This window comes from Aspergillus steynii (genome assembly GCF_002849105.1).
Source record: "Aspergillus steynii IBT 23096 chromosome Unknown P170scaffold_1, whole genome shotgun sequence".
Taxonomy (NCBI): domain Eukaryota; kingdom Fungi; phylum Ascomycota; class Eurotiomycetes; order Eurotiales; family Aspergillaceae; genus Aspergillus; species Aspergillus steynii.
The window spans coordinates 4,623,631-4,639,498 of record NW_020194398.1 but is presented as its reverse complement, the minus strand read 5'-3'; the positions used below and the strand labels follow the sequence as shown (position 1 = coordinate 4,639,498).

Here is a 15,868-nt window from a genome sequence, read left to right as displayed (position 1 = left end):
GCGATTTGTCGGTTTTCTCGCCTGTTCTTCTTCGTCTCTCGACCTGCCGATTTTTCTCTCCTCTTCTCCTCCTCTTCTCGATCTCCATCCTTACCTCTCTTTCTTGTCCTTCCTGTCCTTATTCCCCCCCTTCAATACCATCACCATGGCCGACGAGGTGGTATGTATTTCCCTTCTTCTCGCCCTTTGAACTGCCCTCGCTGTCGCTCTCGTGTTGTGCTGCAGCCCCGCATCTGGAATCTGCCCCCCTCTCCCCCCTTCCTGCTGGCGGTTGCTGCACGCAATGCATATGATCGAACTCTGCGTCGTCTTTTCTCATTTGTTCTGCCTGTTCTGCCTGCTAACATGAATCGCTCGAACAGCAAGAGACTTTCGAATCCGCTGACGCTGGTGCGTCCAGCACCTACCCCATGCAGTGCTCTGCTCTGCGCAAGAACGGTCACGTTGTCATCAAGGGCCGTCCCTGCAAGATCGTCGAAATGTCCACCTCCAAGACTGGCAAGCACGGTCACGCCAAGGTCCACATGGTCGCCATCGACATCTTCACCGGCAAGAAGCTCGAGGATCTGTCTCCCTCCACCCACAACATGGACGTCCCCCACGTCAACCGTCGGGAGTACCAGCTCGTGAGTGATCCGCTCCCCATCTCCCGCCCGGGTGGTGGACTCGTGCCGAGCAGATCAAGACTAACGCGAACCCCCTAGATCGACATCACTGACGATGACTTCCTGTCCCTGATGGACGACAACGGCAACACCAAGGACGACGTCAAGGTCCCCGACAACGAGACCGGTGAGAAGATCATCCGCATGTTCCGTGAGGAGGAGAAGGACTGCAGTAAGTGCCCTTGCATTGAATCCACCCGAGTACAACGTACTGATCTCGGTAGACGTCATCATCCTGACCTCCATGGGTGAGGAGACCGCCATTGAGTGCAAGGAAGCCCCCAAATAAGCGGAACGCTCCGTTTGATGGGAACCTTTTCTTCTAAACTCCGTTCGCCTCCCCTTGAAATGTTTTCCGGTCTTAATGTCTGCTTTGCTAGTGTTGCGACGTTTTGGGCTACATACGGCAAGGCTGCTCAGTGAGCCTTGGATGTGCGCCGAGCCGGCAGGAGAGTTGCATTTAGTTGGCAGCATAAAGCGTGCTTTGTCCGAGAACCAGTTCTGAGTTTAGCTCTCACGATAGTTTGACGAATCAAAAATTAGTGGTCCATGATTAAAGTTGTCGTGTCTACTGTCTTGCTTATCATCCTCCATGATTCCATGAGCCTCGTACTTCATCTGTAGCTGCCATCGCCTTCTTCCTTCCACTGGTCTCATTACTACCAATATACCCTCTATGACCGCAAATACCGCTGCACCGAATCCCCCCACACCGCCGCCCTCTTGTAATAGTACATCCCCGGCACATTCCCCCCCTGCAGTCCGTCGATCGCCTGCGCCAGCGTCTCGCCTAGTCCCTCCGCCTTGATATCCCGGATCGGATAGAGATAAGTCTTGAAGGAAAAGAGAACGGCCCTGGTGCGGGGGAGACGGTGGACGAATTGTCGTTCGGTGCGCACGTAGGTCTGCCATTCGCTCTACGTTAGTGAGCATCATATATCTAGGATGAAGGGATTCCGTACCCGGTCAATCTCCGCCTCGATGGGCTGCACGTCGTCGCCCTCGTAGAGATGGTTTCCCGAGGGGGCGAAGAGCCGGTCATGCGGTTGGACGGTCCACTATTTGTGTTTGTTACCAGATCAGCTCCCTTATCCTCCATGACCATATCTCAGGAAAGAGTGAAGAAAAAAAGCAACAAAGAAAGACCAGACTTACGTTGAACCGCCTCACCACCGTCCCCACCTCTAACCGATCAAACCACCGATCCATACTCTTCGCCAGCTTCTCCGCATACCCCGGCACCGGCGTGTGGATGTCTCTCAGCTTCAGGCCCAGCTTGCGGCGCGTGTCGAACCCGTTCGGGAAGCAGGTCACGAAGGCCTGAAGCGCGTACCCGTCGCCGTCCGACGAGGGCAGCAGGAAGAGGAGGTCGTCTTCGACAAGTCCGCCTAGCGTGCGAAGGATCTCGACTCCCGAGGTCGAGGAGTCCAGGGCCACGGGGTAGGATTCGTCCGTGACTTTGTTGTAGAGGGAGGGGTGGTGGAGTGAGGTGGAAGGACTGGAGACGAGGACGAAGAGGTCCGGATATCGGGTAGGAAGATACGTGCCGACCATCCAGGTATACAGTTCCTGGATGGCGGGCAGAGAGGCGTCGTTGGCAGCGAGCACGGTTTCTTCGTGGTCGGCCATGATCTGGCGACGGAGGGTGATTCGGTCGAGGTAGGTGTTGTCGATGGCGAGGAGGTCCGAGAGGGTGGTTTTTTCGATTGCTAGAAAGACGGATGAGTTGCTGGGATGTTGTTTGGAGGGACATGTCAGTGGTCAGGAGGCCATACACATGGTGAGGTTGTATTTGGGCTTGTAAGGCCTGTGTTTCTCTGGTTCGGTGGTTTGCCAGTCGAAGGGGGTTAAGGGTTGGATCTTGAAGGTCGGGGGAGACTGGGTGGTCTTTTCATCTTGAGGGCAGGCACTGGCCTAGAGAGTACTATTAGCACTTCGACACATTCGCCGCAAAGATATAGATGAACACACCTTGGAAGACCGACGATGGTAGTAGTATCTCGCCCATCCGATCCCTGTGTACAACGCACAAACGGCCGAGAATGTGAGAAACAGAAAGATGATTGCAGCCATGATACTGATAGCGATCGCTGGAACATACAGAGTGAATCGAGTCGCCTCTGGAAAGGGATCGATTTATATGGCGACGAGTTGGAGCGAAGGGAGGTACGGATAAGGCATCTTTTACCCGATTAGGAAAAAACGGCCTATCAGTTTCGCCTCGCGCATTTTGGCCGGTTCGGTGTCTGCTTCCGATGCGGGGATTCTCTGGGATCCTTAGAAATTGGTGCTATCCCCTTCGGTGATTTGGTCCCCTCTTTCGATCGGGCGGAAATGAGTTGATCGGATGCATTTAGACCAAGTAGATGAGTTGCTGAATAGATAACCCTGAAGCTCCCTCAACAAAACAAAACCTCCCATCCATTCTCAATCATCACATCCATCCAATACACGCCTGACTGTCCCCCGTCCAGTTGTTCCCACACCTTCATTACAATATCCAGTTTACGCTGCGCCGGCTGCGGAGCAAAGACAAATCGATAGGCTTCTAATCTACCGCGGACGAACTTCCGGGCTTCGGCGACCTCCAGCATCTCACTGTTGACATTCTCAATGTTGTCAGGGGACATCGGATACCGTAACTCGCTCGATAAGGCCACAAGAAGAAAAGCCTGTATTGAGCGAGTGTGGGATTCGAATGGCACCTTGCGGAGAATATCAACGGTGTGCATTGCTAGAGTGTGTATCCATTGCTCAGCGCTGTTCAGTAATGGCTTCGGTACTCCTGCAAAGGCAGGTGTTCTGGTTTCTGAAGCGAGACGTTCTTCGAGAATGTCCGGGAACACTCGGTAGATCTGAAGCAGAGCGACGAGTCGGTATGCCTGAGAAATCGACACAAAGTGCGAAACGGGAGTCAGATCATCGCCCGGATCAACAATGGTCTCTTGTGCGGGGAGTTGGTAGTTCAATAGATAAAGCTCTATTGGCCCAACGTCCTGGATCATACCCTGCAGCGCAGTGAGATCCGTTCGTCGCCAGAACTTTGATCCAAGGGTGTTCCGTCGGTGCTTGTATACCAGCCGGCCTACCTCGTGGATGCGTTCCATCAGGTCCGATGTAACCATTGCCCAAGGGTGAGGAATCATTTGTAAGGGCAAGCTCGACCCATGGGGGTCTCTCGGAGAATCAGTGGGACCATCCAAGCCGGTGACAAAAGAAAGTAGCATCTCCCAGTAATGCAAGGATTGTTGAAAGAACATCGAGTTCCTCCCAGGGAACCTCGTGTTTTCGGTTTTGTTGTTGCGACGCTGTCCACTCGCCATTATCCTCTTGGCCAGACGGTACTGGGATAGACCTACGTCCGCCTGCAGATGCCAGCTAGCAGATTGACCCAGCATAATGACCGACAAAAGAGACATTTCAGTGGTCTTCCCGGCGGCTGCCTCTTCTTCAATCGCCATCAGCGCCTGCTGTCGTACCTTCATGCCCTGAGGCTTTAGATGCGGAAAGTCGCGAGCGAGACAGGCCGCAGCCATACTCTGAAGCGTCCACGTTAAGATCTGAGACGACGTCCAGACCCGCCCAACTGTCGTACGAAATGGATTCATGCTTCCATCAAAACACGAGTACGTAGTGGCAACATGTTGGAAATAGTACTCCACGAGCGATGTTTCGATTGAGGCTAACGGTTTCATTGGTGAGTGTTGGCTCCAGAAGCTATCACCTTGTAGCTGGAGAGCTGGACTTGTTGAAGGTGTCTTAAGAGTGGCGACCAGCATGTCGGCATCTGCAGCGAGGTGGCCATGATCTGGTCTACCGCTACCAATCTCAAATCTCGTAGATTGATGGTCATGCAAAGAATGCAATGAGCTTTCTAGGCTCGGACCTGGTGGGAACAAAGTGCTGAGCCCAGTCAGATCAATCTCGTCCAAGAGGGAGAAGTTGTCCCAATGTAATCCCATGTCAATCAGGCCGTCTGTAGCTCCATCAATGGCACCAGAGGGACCAGTGGCTTCCGACCGTCCTTCCGAATTGCAATTTACCGGAGGCGTGTGCCGGGTCTTGGACGAAGAACGGACATTACGCAGTGGACTGGTCCGATCCTTCCTGAGAACCTCATACTTCGTCGACCATCGGAACCGCGGTTGATAACCTGGACATGGGAGCTGTAAACGAGTGCAGCGTTGACACGACGGTCTTTTTTCATCGCATTTCACCTGAGTTTCTAGATAAGCGATCATCCCTGGTTTGATGCCATTCAGACCACGTTCAACGTACTCTTTTCTCCTTACATCGCGCACATCCTCCGCGAGACTTGACGCTTGCAGGCATGTCTTCTAGGATGGTTATTGAGCTCACGATGGGATAAAATAGATGAATGAACCCAGATGCAAGAGTGTAAAGAGATCTGCAAGGAGTAGAGAACCCCCGCACCGTCACTGATAGCCACTTGGCACGTGTGGGGTCATCCTTATCTCGTCGTTGTTTTCTATCACGCTGTCACTTCGGAGGCCATTTGCCCTATAACGACCCCTGTGTCATGTCAAACCACTCGATTGAGGGCTGAGTGTTAAACAATTCCCACATCAGGTTGTCATCCCACATCGAGGGTCGCAATTGTCCCAGTCCACCATGGCACTCTTCCTCTGCCAGCGATAACCCTCCGTCTGTACCATCATCTAAAATGTGCATGTCCCAGAAGTTTCGTGACTGAGGACCGTACGATATGGAATCCACATTTTGTGGTTGAATTGGTCGCGGTCTCTCTGAAATATTCGGGACAGAATCCAGCGCATTCTTTTCGGAATGATTATGCTCTACAAAAGCCTCGAGCTGACCGCATAGATCCATGAACTGAGACAGTAGCCCGTAGAGACCGGACACGAAAGAATTGTTGTCCTTGATCCGCGATAAGGCAGTCATTATCTGAGTTAGAGTATGATAGTCTTGCTCGTTGGATGTCGCAAGGACGTTACAAAACACGATAAAGAAAGGTGTTAGCGGATAGAGGAGAATGGTCCTATATTTTTAGTCAGTCCATACTTCAAGCCTCGCAAGTAGCAGTAATTGGCCAAATCATCGTACCAGAAGAGGAAATCCATATACAATCTTTGTCCGTCTAGTATATGATTGAGTAAAGCACTCATTGCGCTCAAGGCCTTGCGTGCATGCAGTAAGCATTGCTCTCTGATTTGATGATCATGAAGAGAGGTGGAATTTAGTCGAAGCACCGTAGTAGCAATAGCATGATAAGTAAAATCGAGGGCATTCCATTCGAGGCGCCATTCAGGTGCATCACTCGATTGGAGGCGTGCCTACATAGAATAAATTAGATTTATGCAGTTCGTCACTCCCCGATTGCGATGCACTCTTACCTCACAAGACTCCTTCCATATATCCTGCAATTCCAATTTTAAGACCGGAATAGTCGCCGAGGCTTCGGCTTCGGTCAACTTGTCGCCCTTAATCAGAAGCAACAGCACCCCATCTTGCACACGAGACAGCTTCAGGAGTATTCCCATTTTGATTTTGAGGGGCTCAGTAGGTTTCAACTCGATTAAGGAGACTGGCTCGACATTCAAGTCAGGTAAGGACGGAGGCCGGACTAAAAGCATGCTCAGGGCCTTGTCTAGGTAGTAGCAGTAATATAAGCAGTGCCGAATTTCGACGGAGTGTTCGTTCTCCTTTAGTGCTTGGGGAGTAAGATTATGGTAACCCAGCGCGACCATCACTCTGGAGGCAAAAGATGTAAGGGTCCAGGCCTGAGAAGCATCACCAAGCAGTTGAAGCAGCTGCGCCTGATAGTAATTCAAAATCAGCAAGCTCTTCTGTCAATATTTTTCGCCTCTAGGTGCAAGAGAATTGCTTACCCCTGAGATCAAGGTCTGAAGAAGTGACAAACTGGGACTGTTCAAAACATTTAACCGTCTAAGAGCTCTTAGACCAGCAGCGGTATACTTCCTTTTGAACTCTTCCAAAGCTTTGGATAGTTCGCTCGAATCTGAAACCCGCAGCCACCTGTTGACATAGTTGACTGCTCTTGCAAAAACAGAGATCTCGTAGTGACATACTGTCTGACCATTTGCTTTCCCATGCATCAACGTCAAGCACATTTGCTCAAATTTCTGCTGAGGGATATGATCAGGCCAGAACAAACTCCATGAATTCGGGCAATTCGGCGTAGCTAAGGATATAAGAATCGATACCCGAACAGATAGGGGGAACTTACTATATAGCATCATGACCAATAACTCAGAGGAAATGTCACCTGAACTTTGCTCATCCTCCGGGTCTGAATCATAGCTCGCATTCCCAGCAGAATGGGAGGCGTCTTTGAAGTGGCCTATCAATGACAAAGCAGACTCCAGCACACGCCTTCGGCCATCGGATAGAGAACTGTTGGAGTCCAATTCTCGACGGATAATCGTCGTTGCTTCACCTGCTGTGTGGACGTAGCCGGGAGAAAGGCCAATCGTACTGGTGTGAGTCGGTGCATTATTTGCGTTTTCGGTTGCTTCCACAGTCTTCGATGACGCTCTTTGAGAGGTAGTACTTTTGGTCTGCCTGTTTACAGACTCTGGTGAGCTCCTAGAGTCACTTGTCAGCTCGATCAGCGAGCAACCGCGCCACAACACTTACCGTGAATCTCGAGGTCGCCGAGCTCGCCGAGATCTGGAGCGTATGCAACGAGTCTGTGCAGTTGTGCAATTCAAGCATTGCATTTGTCTATCACACTTGACCTGAAGATCTAATTTAGCAACAAATCTTCAATATTCAAAGCTTGTATTGTTCATCTTATAGAGCTCAAATCTCATACCTTCCTAGCATGGCAGAGGTCACACTGCTTAGAATTAGCTCCCTCACTGCAGCGCAAAGTGAAACTGATATGCTTCAGATAGTAGTACCAGTATTCAATTCGAATACCGATCCAATAGTGCAGGGAAATGCGTTAATTGAAGAATGCATTTTCGGAAATTTGGGCAGAACAAACGGGCCATCTTTGTAGCACAACTTACTGCTTGTAGTCGGTGGTATCTTGACTGTAGTAGGCTCGGATTGTTCTCGGCCATGATGTATTTGTAAGCAACAAGAAAAAAAGCGAAGAAGCTCTCTTTCTAAAGCTCACTCAGTAAACTTGCGTTGAATTGCTCGGAAGTTTCGGATTTTTTTCAGTCGGAAATTCGGACGAAGCGGCCAGGTGGCTGACATCATCCGCCCCGTTCTGGAACCGTATACTTCGCAGAACTAGACACTTATCGCCCAAGGACGATTAGGCCTCGGATCACGCTCTTAATAATATATACTGTATATACGAGCCGATGAGTAGACCTGTAATAGGTAGTAACAGAATCAATCCCATTAGAAAGTGAGTTGGTTCGAATCAACTGCTTTATCTCAATTCCCGGCATGGGTGAGCCCGGGGCTTGGAAGCAGAGTGGACTTACCAATTGCATTTGATAGATGGTAGTGGCTCTGAGGAAAGGCTAGACATGCGAGTGTCGAATTTGCGCCAGGCTGTTCAATGTGGTCCTGGTCATCACGTCTAGGTACCTGATCAGTTGAAGCGGGTCTCGTCTGAAAAACCGAGAATCCGAAAATCCGAGCCCTAAGCATACAGCTAATTAGAAGGATTTTTTTTGGCAGCCAGAGCTGGTGTGAACATTTTGAATACGTAAAGTTTTGTAGAATATAAATATAGAAGACCACTGCAATGACTTACTAGATAATGTTCATATATGCTGTGACTTTTCATCTTCGACTGACTCTATATCGAACTGAGCCAGCCCCTACCTTTTTTTCGCATCAGACGCATACTTATTCCCATTTTTATCTTCATTCATTGAACCTTGGATCAATCTAGCTTCAGAGAGAACCCAGCCATGGATAGTTCCACGACAGCATCGGTCACAGACTGTTCAATACAGGAACAGAAGTCTGCAGGGAACTGTGAGGACGCCTGGCCGTTGACATATCGACTGGAAGACATGCTTCGACGAGACCTGGATTCGGGATTCAAGCCCCGAAAATTGGGTGTGACATGGAACGATTTAACGGTGAAAGCAAAAAGTGCGGACTCAGCGGTCAACGAGAACATTTTCTCTCAATTCGACGTGATCGACCAGATGAAACGACGCCGACAAAAACCTCCTATGAAAGAGATTCTTCACAAAAGTCACGGATGTGTCAAGCCTGGGGAGATGCTGTTAGTTCTTGGACGACCAGGATCTGGTTGCACCACGCTGCTGAAAATGCTGGCCAACAGGCGAGCCGGTTATCAAGAAATCGAAGGAGACGTCTGGTATGGCAATATGCGACATGACGAAGCAAGCCGTTATAAGGGTCAAATCATCATGAATACGGAAGAAGAGATCTTCTTCCCGACCTTGACCGTCGGACAAACCCTTGATTTCGCCACGAGTTTGAAAGTACCCCAGCATCTCCCAAATGAAGTACACAGCCCAGAGAGTTACAAGGCAGAAATGAAAGAGTTTCTGTTGGAAAGCTTAGGAATATCGCATACCAAGGAGACAAAAGTTGGCGATCCCTATATTCGTGGAGTGTCCGGGGGAGAAAGAAAGCGTGTCTCGATACTGGAGTGCCTCGCTTCATCCGCATCGGTCTATTGTTGGGACAATAGCACGAGAGGTCTCGACGCTTCAAGTGCTTTAGACTGGGCCAAAGCCATGCGTGCAATGGCGGATGTGTATGGCAAATCCATGATTGTCACGCTATACCAAGCAGGAAACGATATATTCCAGCTCTTCGACAAGGTTTTGGTCCTCGACGAAGGGAGGCAGATCTACTATGGCCCGGCCAATCAAGCACAGAAGTTCATGGAGGATCTTGGCTTTGTTGTCGACGAAGGTGCAAAAGTGGCTGATTTTTTGACCGGCGTTACCGTTCCTACTGAGCGCCAAATCCGACCTGGCTATGAATCTCGTTTCCCGCGAGACGCCGAGACTATTTTGCAGGTGTACGACAATTCTTCCCTTCGGACGCAGATGGCAGCAGAGTACGATTACCCGACCAGCGAAGGTGCTCAGCAAGATACCGATAACTTCAAAGATGCCGTGTCCATGGAGAGGTATCGCCCAGGAAGCATCTATACAGCCGGTTTCACCACGCAAGTCCGAGCCTGCGTGATTCGTCAATATCAAATTCTCCTGGGTGACAAAAAGACGCTTGCTATGAAGCAAGGCTCAACTTTGATCCAAGCACTGGTGGCTGGCTCTCTCTATTACCAAGCCACGGGGGATTCAACGGGGCTCTTCCTGAAAGGAGGAGCAATGTTTTGGTCCATTCTTTACAACAGCATGAGTGCCATGTCCGAGGTTGTTGACTCCTTTTCTGGGCGTCTGATGGTCATCAAGCACGGAGGCTTTGCCCTTCATCACCCAGCTGCATTCTGTGTAGGGCAGGTCACAGCAGATATTCCCATAAGCTTGGTCCAAGTCTCCATATGGTCCCTGATTGTCTATTTCATGGTGGGCCTGCAAATGTCTGCCAGTGGTTTCTTCACCTACTGGGTTGTTCTTTTTGCATCCATTATGTGCGGGACGGCTCTTTTTCGCGCTGTCGGGGCAACCTTTCGCACCTTTGATAGTGCATCCAAAATATCAGGGTATGTAGTCACTGTGATGGCGATGTATGCAGGATATCAGATCCAGTATTCGCAAATGCATCCGTGGCTAGGGTGGTTGTATTGGCTCAATCCGGTCGCTTATGCCTTTGATTCTTTAATGGGCAACGAATTTTATGATAAAACGATCCCTTGCGCTGGCGTCAATCTGATCCCTCACGGCGAGTCCTATTCGAACATGGATTCTGCCCATCAATCCTGCGCCGGAGTCAAAGGCGCGGAGCCTAGGTCCAACGTGGTCCTTGGAACTCAATATCTAAGCGCTCTTTCATACTCACACGGGCATCTCTGGCGGAATTTTGGCATCCTTTGGGCATGGTGGGCCTTTTATGTGACAATCACAATCTTGGCAACCATGCGTTGGCGAGATGCTTCAGCATCCGGCGACTCGCTGCTCATCCCTCGCGAAAAGTTGGTCCATCATCAACGACCACTGAATTCTGATGAGGAATCTCAAGCACAAAATTCTCTGAAAGACCAGCCATCCTCCGAATCGACTACATTCCCCGAAGCTGAGAAGCAACCAGCCGGTACACAATTGGTCAAAAATACCTCGATCTTCACTTGGAAAAATCTGACGTACACCGTGAAAACACCCTCTGGACCTCGCGTCTTATTGGAAAATGTCAATGGATGGGTAAAACCCGGCATGCTTGGTGCTCTAATGGGCGCATCTGGAGCGGGCAAAACAACGCTGTTGGATGTTCTTGCCCAGAGAAAGACAGAGGGTAGGATCGAGGGATCTATCATGGTTGATGGCCGGCCTCTATCAATTTCGTTCCAAAGGTCTGCGGGATATTGCGAACAACTTGATGTCCACGAACCATATGCCACTGTTCGAGAAGCCTTGGAGTTCTCTGCTCTTCTGCGTCAGCCTTCCGGTATTCCAAGAGCAGAAAAGTTGCAGTATGTGGATGTTATTCTGGACCTCTTAGACCTTCATAGCATTGCAGACACTCTAATTGGAAGTTCCACCACTGGGGGCCTCAACGTTGAACAACGCAAGCGAGTGACCATCGGGGTTGAACTGGTTGCAAAACCCAGCATTTTGATCTTCCTTGATGAACCAACTTCGGGGCTTGATGGGCAGTCTGCATTCAATACAATCCGTTTTCTGCGAAAACTCGCAGATCATGGCCAAGCAATCCTGGTAACCATTCATCAACCCTCGGCCCAGCTCTTTTATCAGTTTGATACCCTTTTGCTGCTCGCCCGTGGTGGCAAGACAGTCTATTTTGGCGACATCGGTCCCAAAGCTCAAACGCTGAAAGACTACTTCGGGCGACACGGGGAGCCCTGCCCAATGCAAAGCAATCCAGCGGACCATGTTATCGACGTGGTGTCCGGTAGACTATCTTCCACCGACTGGCATCAGGTCTGGCTGCGATCTCCAGAATTTCGCCGTTCCACGGCAGAGCTGGACACGATGATCGAGCAGTCTGCGTCGCGAGAGCCGGTCACCCGGGATGACGGCCAGGAGTATGCAACGCCCCTCTGGGACCAGACGAAGATAGTGCTCCATCGAATGAATGTTTCTCTTTTTCGAAACACCAACTATGTGAACAATAAGATGTACCTTCACATTGGGTTGGCGCTCTTCAATGGCTTTTCATACTGGATGATCGGGAACAGTGTCAACGATTTGCAGCTGCATATTTTCACCATCTTTGTGTTTATGTACGTTGCACCTGGTGTGGTTAATCAACTTCAGCCCTTGTTCATTGAGAGGCGTGATATATATGACACGCGAAAAGAAATCTCGAATGTACTCCTGGAAGGCGTTCGTCACCGGCCTGATTGTTTCCGAATTCCCTTACCTCTGTGTTTGCGGCGTTCTCTATTTTGTATGTTGGTACTACACTGCGGGATTCCCTGCAGAAACCAACAAAGCTGGTGCATCCTTCCTGGTCATCCTGCTATATGAGTTTTTCTATACGGGCATGGGCCAATTCGTTGCAGCATATTCTCCCAATGCCGTCTTTGCGTCTCTTGTTAACCCTTTGTTGGTCGGGATCCTCGTATCCTTCTGCGGCATCCTTGTGCCCTACGGGCAGATCGTACCATTCTGGAGATACTGGATGTACTATTTGAATCCGACCACGTACCTGGTGAGCAGTTTGCTTACTTTCAGCATCTTTGACGTCGATGTGCAATGCACAGAAGCTGAATACGCCGTGTTTGACGCACCCTCCAATTCCACATGTCGCGAGTATCTGGCGGACTTTCTCAGTGAATCGGATGCCAACCTGGTGAATCCGGAAGCTACCCATGGGTGTCGTGTCTGCCCCTATACCAAGGGAAGCGGTTATCTTAGGACCCTTAATCTCAACGACTATTTCTATGGTTGGCGAGACATCGGCATCTTCGTCATTTTCATTTTCAGTTCATATGGGTTGGTGTATTTGTTGATGAAATTAAGGACAAAAGCGTCCAAAAGGGCAGAGTAGGACGTGAATACTCCGCGCTTTGTCTCGAATAGGTTCAGGTCCAATGTCAACCATGGTCGAAAGGTCATCTCCGGGGACGACAATGACCTTCTTCCGAGGAAGCTTCTAAATTGACATTGCGTGCGACTGGCGTCAGTGAACGACAATCTGGAATCAAACTTCCAAGCTGTCGGTTATATTGGGATTGCGGTGTATCATGAAACGGTTTGATTTCATCAAAAGAATCTAGAAGTTAGTAGGACTTGTGTTTATAGTTAAGGACCAATCCAAACAGACAGCCGCCGAGGCTTCTATCATTGGGAATCAAGACATTAGTAAAGGGTTTCGCTATCGAATTTTCCACTGGGCCAACAAGAATCACACCTCCTTGAGAGCTTTGGTTCTGTACATTCTCAGCGGCAGTAACTAGAAGTAAATGATGTCGAGCTGTACTCGATCTAGCTGCTAAGAACCTGTAGTATGTAGCCGGCTGTATAAAGAAGAGTGGCGTTGCATCGAATCGCTGGCGGAACGATTATGTCTTAAGCTGTCATGAGCAGCTGGCGCAGTGTAGGACAGCACACTGTTCTGTTCTCAGCGACAGGAAGGAGGAAGAAGAGGAAGAGGAAGAGCAAGAGGAGAATTGCCCGTTTTGGCCGCAGCAGCGCACGTGATGCTTACTCAGCCGGTCTGTCGCGAACATCCCAAACGGGCAATTCTTCCCACGGACTCCATGAAAATCCCATGATTTGCGATGCATCTCGCCAGTCATCCTCTATAAATTCCTGTACTGAATCCTTCGAGTCTCTTGGGCTCTGAATACTCCTTGCTGTGGTCCGATACAGCGAGGATCCATGGCTTTTGATCTTCGCTCGTTGTGATCATAAGAATGAAGAGCGCTGCCCCGGATGGAGTACACCATCCGAGGGCGCTGTGGGCAGGACGGATGCCGTGAAAGACGGTATTATCTGGATGAGGGCCTCTGGTTCTGTAAACAAGGTCATCAACAAGAGGTACTGCGCCCCAGCTCCTCGATTTCAGGCGTCCCCAAAAAAATGAAGAAGAAAAAAGTCAGAGAACCCGGTTTACTGATGTGCTGGGATTGATTTAGGGCCGGCAAGTCGAAGCAGAACAGGAGCAATTTGGAACGCAGGGCAAGACCAATCGAATTAAGAAGGTGGCTGCTGAGAAAGGCCGCAGGAGTAAGACAGCACTCCATCCTCATTCATATTGCCCGCGATTAGACTGCTAATTTTGGACAGCGTATCGTGGTCGTCGCGCTTACACGCTCTTCTTGCAAGCTTATCAGTTTATTCTCTGGAAGCAATGCTATGCTTTGGTCCAGGACCGGGGGTTTCCAGCACAATTCGAGGTAACCCTTGCATTTTCAGTCTCGCATGAAAACGTAGATCCCCAGCTGACTAGATCCATGTATAGTCTGTGATCCGTGATCTGTGGGCCCTTCGATTGGAATTATATTCCGATAAAATCAAAGAAATTCCAGAGGGAGATGATGAGCTCGAACTTTTCAGCTCGCAACCAGGCACTGATGTTGAGAGTGAACCGGAAGACTTTAAACCCAAATCGCACTGGCCCAGGCTGATTGACACTGTGGCCCTTTGTTACTTGGGGGCTCTACTGATGAGAATCCCCGTCAGTATCTGTGATCTACACCGGTAGGATATGCTGTCAAAAGACCCGCTGATTAGAGTTTGACTGATTGGCTTCGCCCTTAGGATGGTTGTTCGCGGCGATATTCCCTACATCCGAGTGATAAAGCAAATCCCTCGGGAAATGAGAGACAAGCTTCCCCAGGAATATATCTCAATTATTGAGACTAGCGTAAGTAATTTGTGTTTGCTCCACAACACCAGTTCTGACCAACCCAAGAGGCTCGTCGAAGCTGAACAACTCCATAAAGCCGTATTGGAGCTGTCGCTTCTGTACCATCACAAGTTTGGCGTACAATTTCCGCCACTGAACCATCCGCCCCTCTTGTATCGATTTATCAAAAGACTCGCACTTCCCAGTATGGATTTTTTTTGTCCCTTTACTTATGTTTCCTCCCTCTAACCCGTGCCTAGTTGAAATACACCCTGCTGTCAAACGACTACAACCTCTTTTAAGTTTCGACTTCAAGTATCCAACACAATCTCTTGGTAAAAAGAGGGCTATAAATCTCCCTGAACTTCAACTAATGGCTCTCATTGTCATTTCCACAAAACTTCATTTCCCCTTTGACTCCATAAAAAGATACCCGAGCTCAGCCCAAGAACCTACGACTCAAAGTATTGATTGGAATATTTGGGCTCAAGCTCAAAGATACTTTGACAGTCATGAAACTTCTGGGGGGAAGATCGGGAAGGGAAACGAGATCCTGGTGAAAGAAAATGAGGTGTTCGACATGGCACCCAATCAACTCGATGAGTACATGGATTGGTACGAGAACAGCTGGCTGGACAGCAGTAAAGGTTCGTCATCAGAAACTGTCCGATTGGATACCGGTACTAATATTCCTTCTCCCAGCGAAAAACCCATTAGCCGATCTGTTCCCCACGAGCCTCGCGCCCGGAGAAAGCCAGTCTACGGCTTCTGCGGCAGCGGCGGCGCAAGCACCAGAACCAGCACCAGCACCAACATCTAAAGAAGACGAGAATGAAGCGATGAGCTCGATGGTACAGACAGTCACTGGCCAATTAAAGCCCCGCAGGATAATCTCCGAAGATGGAGCACATGTTCCTCGTCCGGGCACCTCGTATTCGCGTTATCGGATGGAATCTGATCTACCAGAGACCGCAAGATCATTCTTCGAAACAGCGGCTAAGGTTGTTGGGGTATCCCTCCCTACTCTGGTTAGGGTTGTCTATCAAGCGGAAACACGGATTTCTCGTTGGCTGGAAGATCAGAGGCGAATCGAGTATTACGGGGATCCTTCGGAAATGAATGATGTTGAGGATGCCAATTCTGATGCTGCGGAGGAAATTGACGACCATTTTATGGCCGATTGAGAGTCAGAACAAATTTCGATTTGGGCAAATCTTGTTAGCTGTACACAGGAAGGATAAATGTTGACGTGACCCCGACTTGGGACAATACAATATAATGAACGGTTTCACATTTGCGGCAAAGTTGATGGA

The 15,868-nt window shown here is 49.6% G+C and overlaps 6 protein-coding genes across 6 annotated transcripts; 3 read left to right on the top strand and 3 right to left on the bottom strand.

Annotated features, from left to right (window-relative positions):
• The first annotated feature begins 83 nt into the window (after positions 1–83).
• On the top strand, positions 84–1,223 carry P170DRAFT_432735 (Eukaryotic translation initiation factor eIF-5A). Its single transcript, XM_024848327.1, has 3 exons — positions 84–626; positions 705–837; positions 890–1,223. The coding sequence occupies exons 1-3, from the start codon at positions 411–413 to the stop codon at positions 952–954; spliced, it is 414 nt and encodes a 137-aa protein (XP_024710505.1). The 5' UTR covers positions 84–410; the 3' UTR covers positions 955–1,223.
• Positions 1,224–1,339: 116 nt separating this feature from the next.
• Positions 1,340–2,738, bottom strand: P170DRAFT_461118 (heme-dependent oxidative N-demethylase family protein; the record flags this gene model as incomplete). The annotated part of the gene is made up of 5 exons (XM_024852002.1): positions 1,340–1,582; positions 1,628–1,723; positions 1,821–2,374; positions 2,441–2,579; positions 2,637–2,738. 5 exons carry the CDS (start codon positions 2,736–2,738, stop codon positions 1,340–1,342), a joined length of 1,134 nt encoding a protein of 377 aa, XP_024710504.1.
• Positions 2,739–2,825: 87 nt separating this feature from the next.
• Positions 2,826–5,082, bottom strand: P170DRAFT_35333 (Zn(II)2Cys6 transcription factor). The gene is made up of 2 exons (XM_024843974.1): positions 4,944–5,082; positions 2,826–4,882 (listed from the first exon to the last, which is right to left on the bottom strand). Exons 1-2 carry the CDS (start codon positions 4,995–4,997, stop codon positions 3,065–3,067), a joined length of 1,872 nt encoding a protein of 623 aa, XP_024710503.1. The 5' UTR covers positions 4,998–5,082; the 3' UTR covers positions 2,826–3,064.
• Positions 5,083–5,186: 104 nt separating this feature from the next.
• Positions 5,187–7,512, bottom strand: P170DRAFT_505809 (fungal specific transcription factor domain-containing protein; the record flags this gene model as incomplete). The annotated part of the gene is made up of 8 exons (XM_024854324.1): positions 7,483–7,512; positions 7,305–7,405; positions 7,219–7,253; positions 6,895–7,142; positions 6,536–6,849; positions 6,041–6,463; positions 5,751–5,980; positions 5,187–5,685 (listed from the first exon to the last, which is right to left on the bottom strand). Exons 2-8 carry the CDS (start codon positions 7,380–7,382, stop codon positions 5,187–5,189), a joined length of 1,827 nt encoding a protein of 608 aa, XP_024710502.1. The 5' UTR covers positions 7,383–7,405; positions 7,483–7,512.
• A 1,033-nt stretch (positions 7,513–8,545) lies between these two features.
• On the top strand, positions 8,546–12,752 carry P170DRAFT_452664 (uncharacterized protein; the record flags this gene model as incomplete). Its single annotated transcript, XM_024851290.1, has 8 exons — positions 8,546–9,538; positions 9,578–9,833; positions 9,864–10,000; positions 10,037–10,291; positions 10,328–10,720; positions 10,754–11,211; positions 11,251–12,001; positions 12,060–12,752. The coding sequence occupies 8 exons, from the start codon at positions 8,546–8,548 to the stop codon at positions 12,750–12,752; spliced, it is 3,936 nt and encodes a 1,311-aa protein (XP_024710501.1).
• Positions 12,753–13,490: 738 nt separating this feature from the next.
• On the top strand, positions 13,491–15,856 carry P170DRAFT_399156 (TFIIB-type zinc finger domain-containing protein). The gene is made up of 8 exons (XM_024846268.1): positions 13,491–13,744; positions 13,843–13,933; positions 13,994–14,103; positions 14,169–14,407; positions 14,468–14,573; positions 14,622–14,760; positions 14,816–15,202; positions 15,258–15,856. The coding sequence occupies exons 1-8, from the start codon at positions 13,640–13,642 to the stop codon at positions 15,737–15,739; spliced, it is 1,659 nt and encodes a 552-aa protein (XP_024710500.1). The 5' UTR covers positions 13,491–13,639; the 3' UTR covers positions 15,740–15,856.
• Positions 15,857–15,868: the final 12 nt, after the last annotated feature.

Coding starts and splice junctions, on each gene's coding strand:
- P170DRAFT_432735 (XM_024848327.1), top strand. CDS start 411: ATGCAGTGCTCTGCTCTGCGCAAGAACGGTCACGTTGTCATCAAGGGC. Junction 627..704: donor ACCGTCGGGAGTACCAGCTC/GTGAGTGATCCG, acceptor CGAACCCCCTAG/ATCGACATCACTGACGATGA. Junction 838..889: donor TGAGGAGGAGAAGGACTGCA/GTAAGTGCCCTT, acceptor TGATCTCGGTAG/ACGTCATCATCCTGACCTCC.
- P170DRAFT_35333 (XM_024843974.1), bottom strand. CDS start 4,997: ATGCCTGCAAGCGTCAAGTCTCGCGGAGGATGTGCGCGATGTAAGGAG. Junction 4,883..4,943: donor CGCGATGTAAGGAGAAAAGA/GTACGTTGAACG, acceptor CTAGAAACTCAG/GTGAAATGCGATGAAAAAAG.
- P170DRAFT_399156 (XM_024846268.1), top strand. CDS start 13,640: ATGGAGTACACCATCCGAGGGCGCTGTGGGCAGGACGGATGCCGTGAA. Junction 13,745..13,842: donor AACAAGGTCATCAACAAGAG/GTACTGCGCCCC, acceptor GGATTGATTTAG/GGCCGGCAAGTCGAAGCAGA. Junction 14,408..14,467: donor AGTATCTGTGATCTACACCG/GTAGGATATGCT, acceptor CTTCGCCCTTAG/GATGGTTGTTCGCGGCGATA.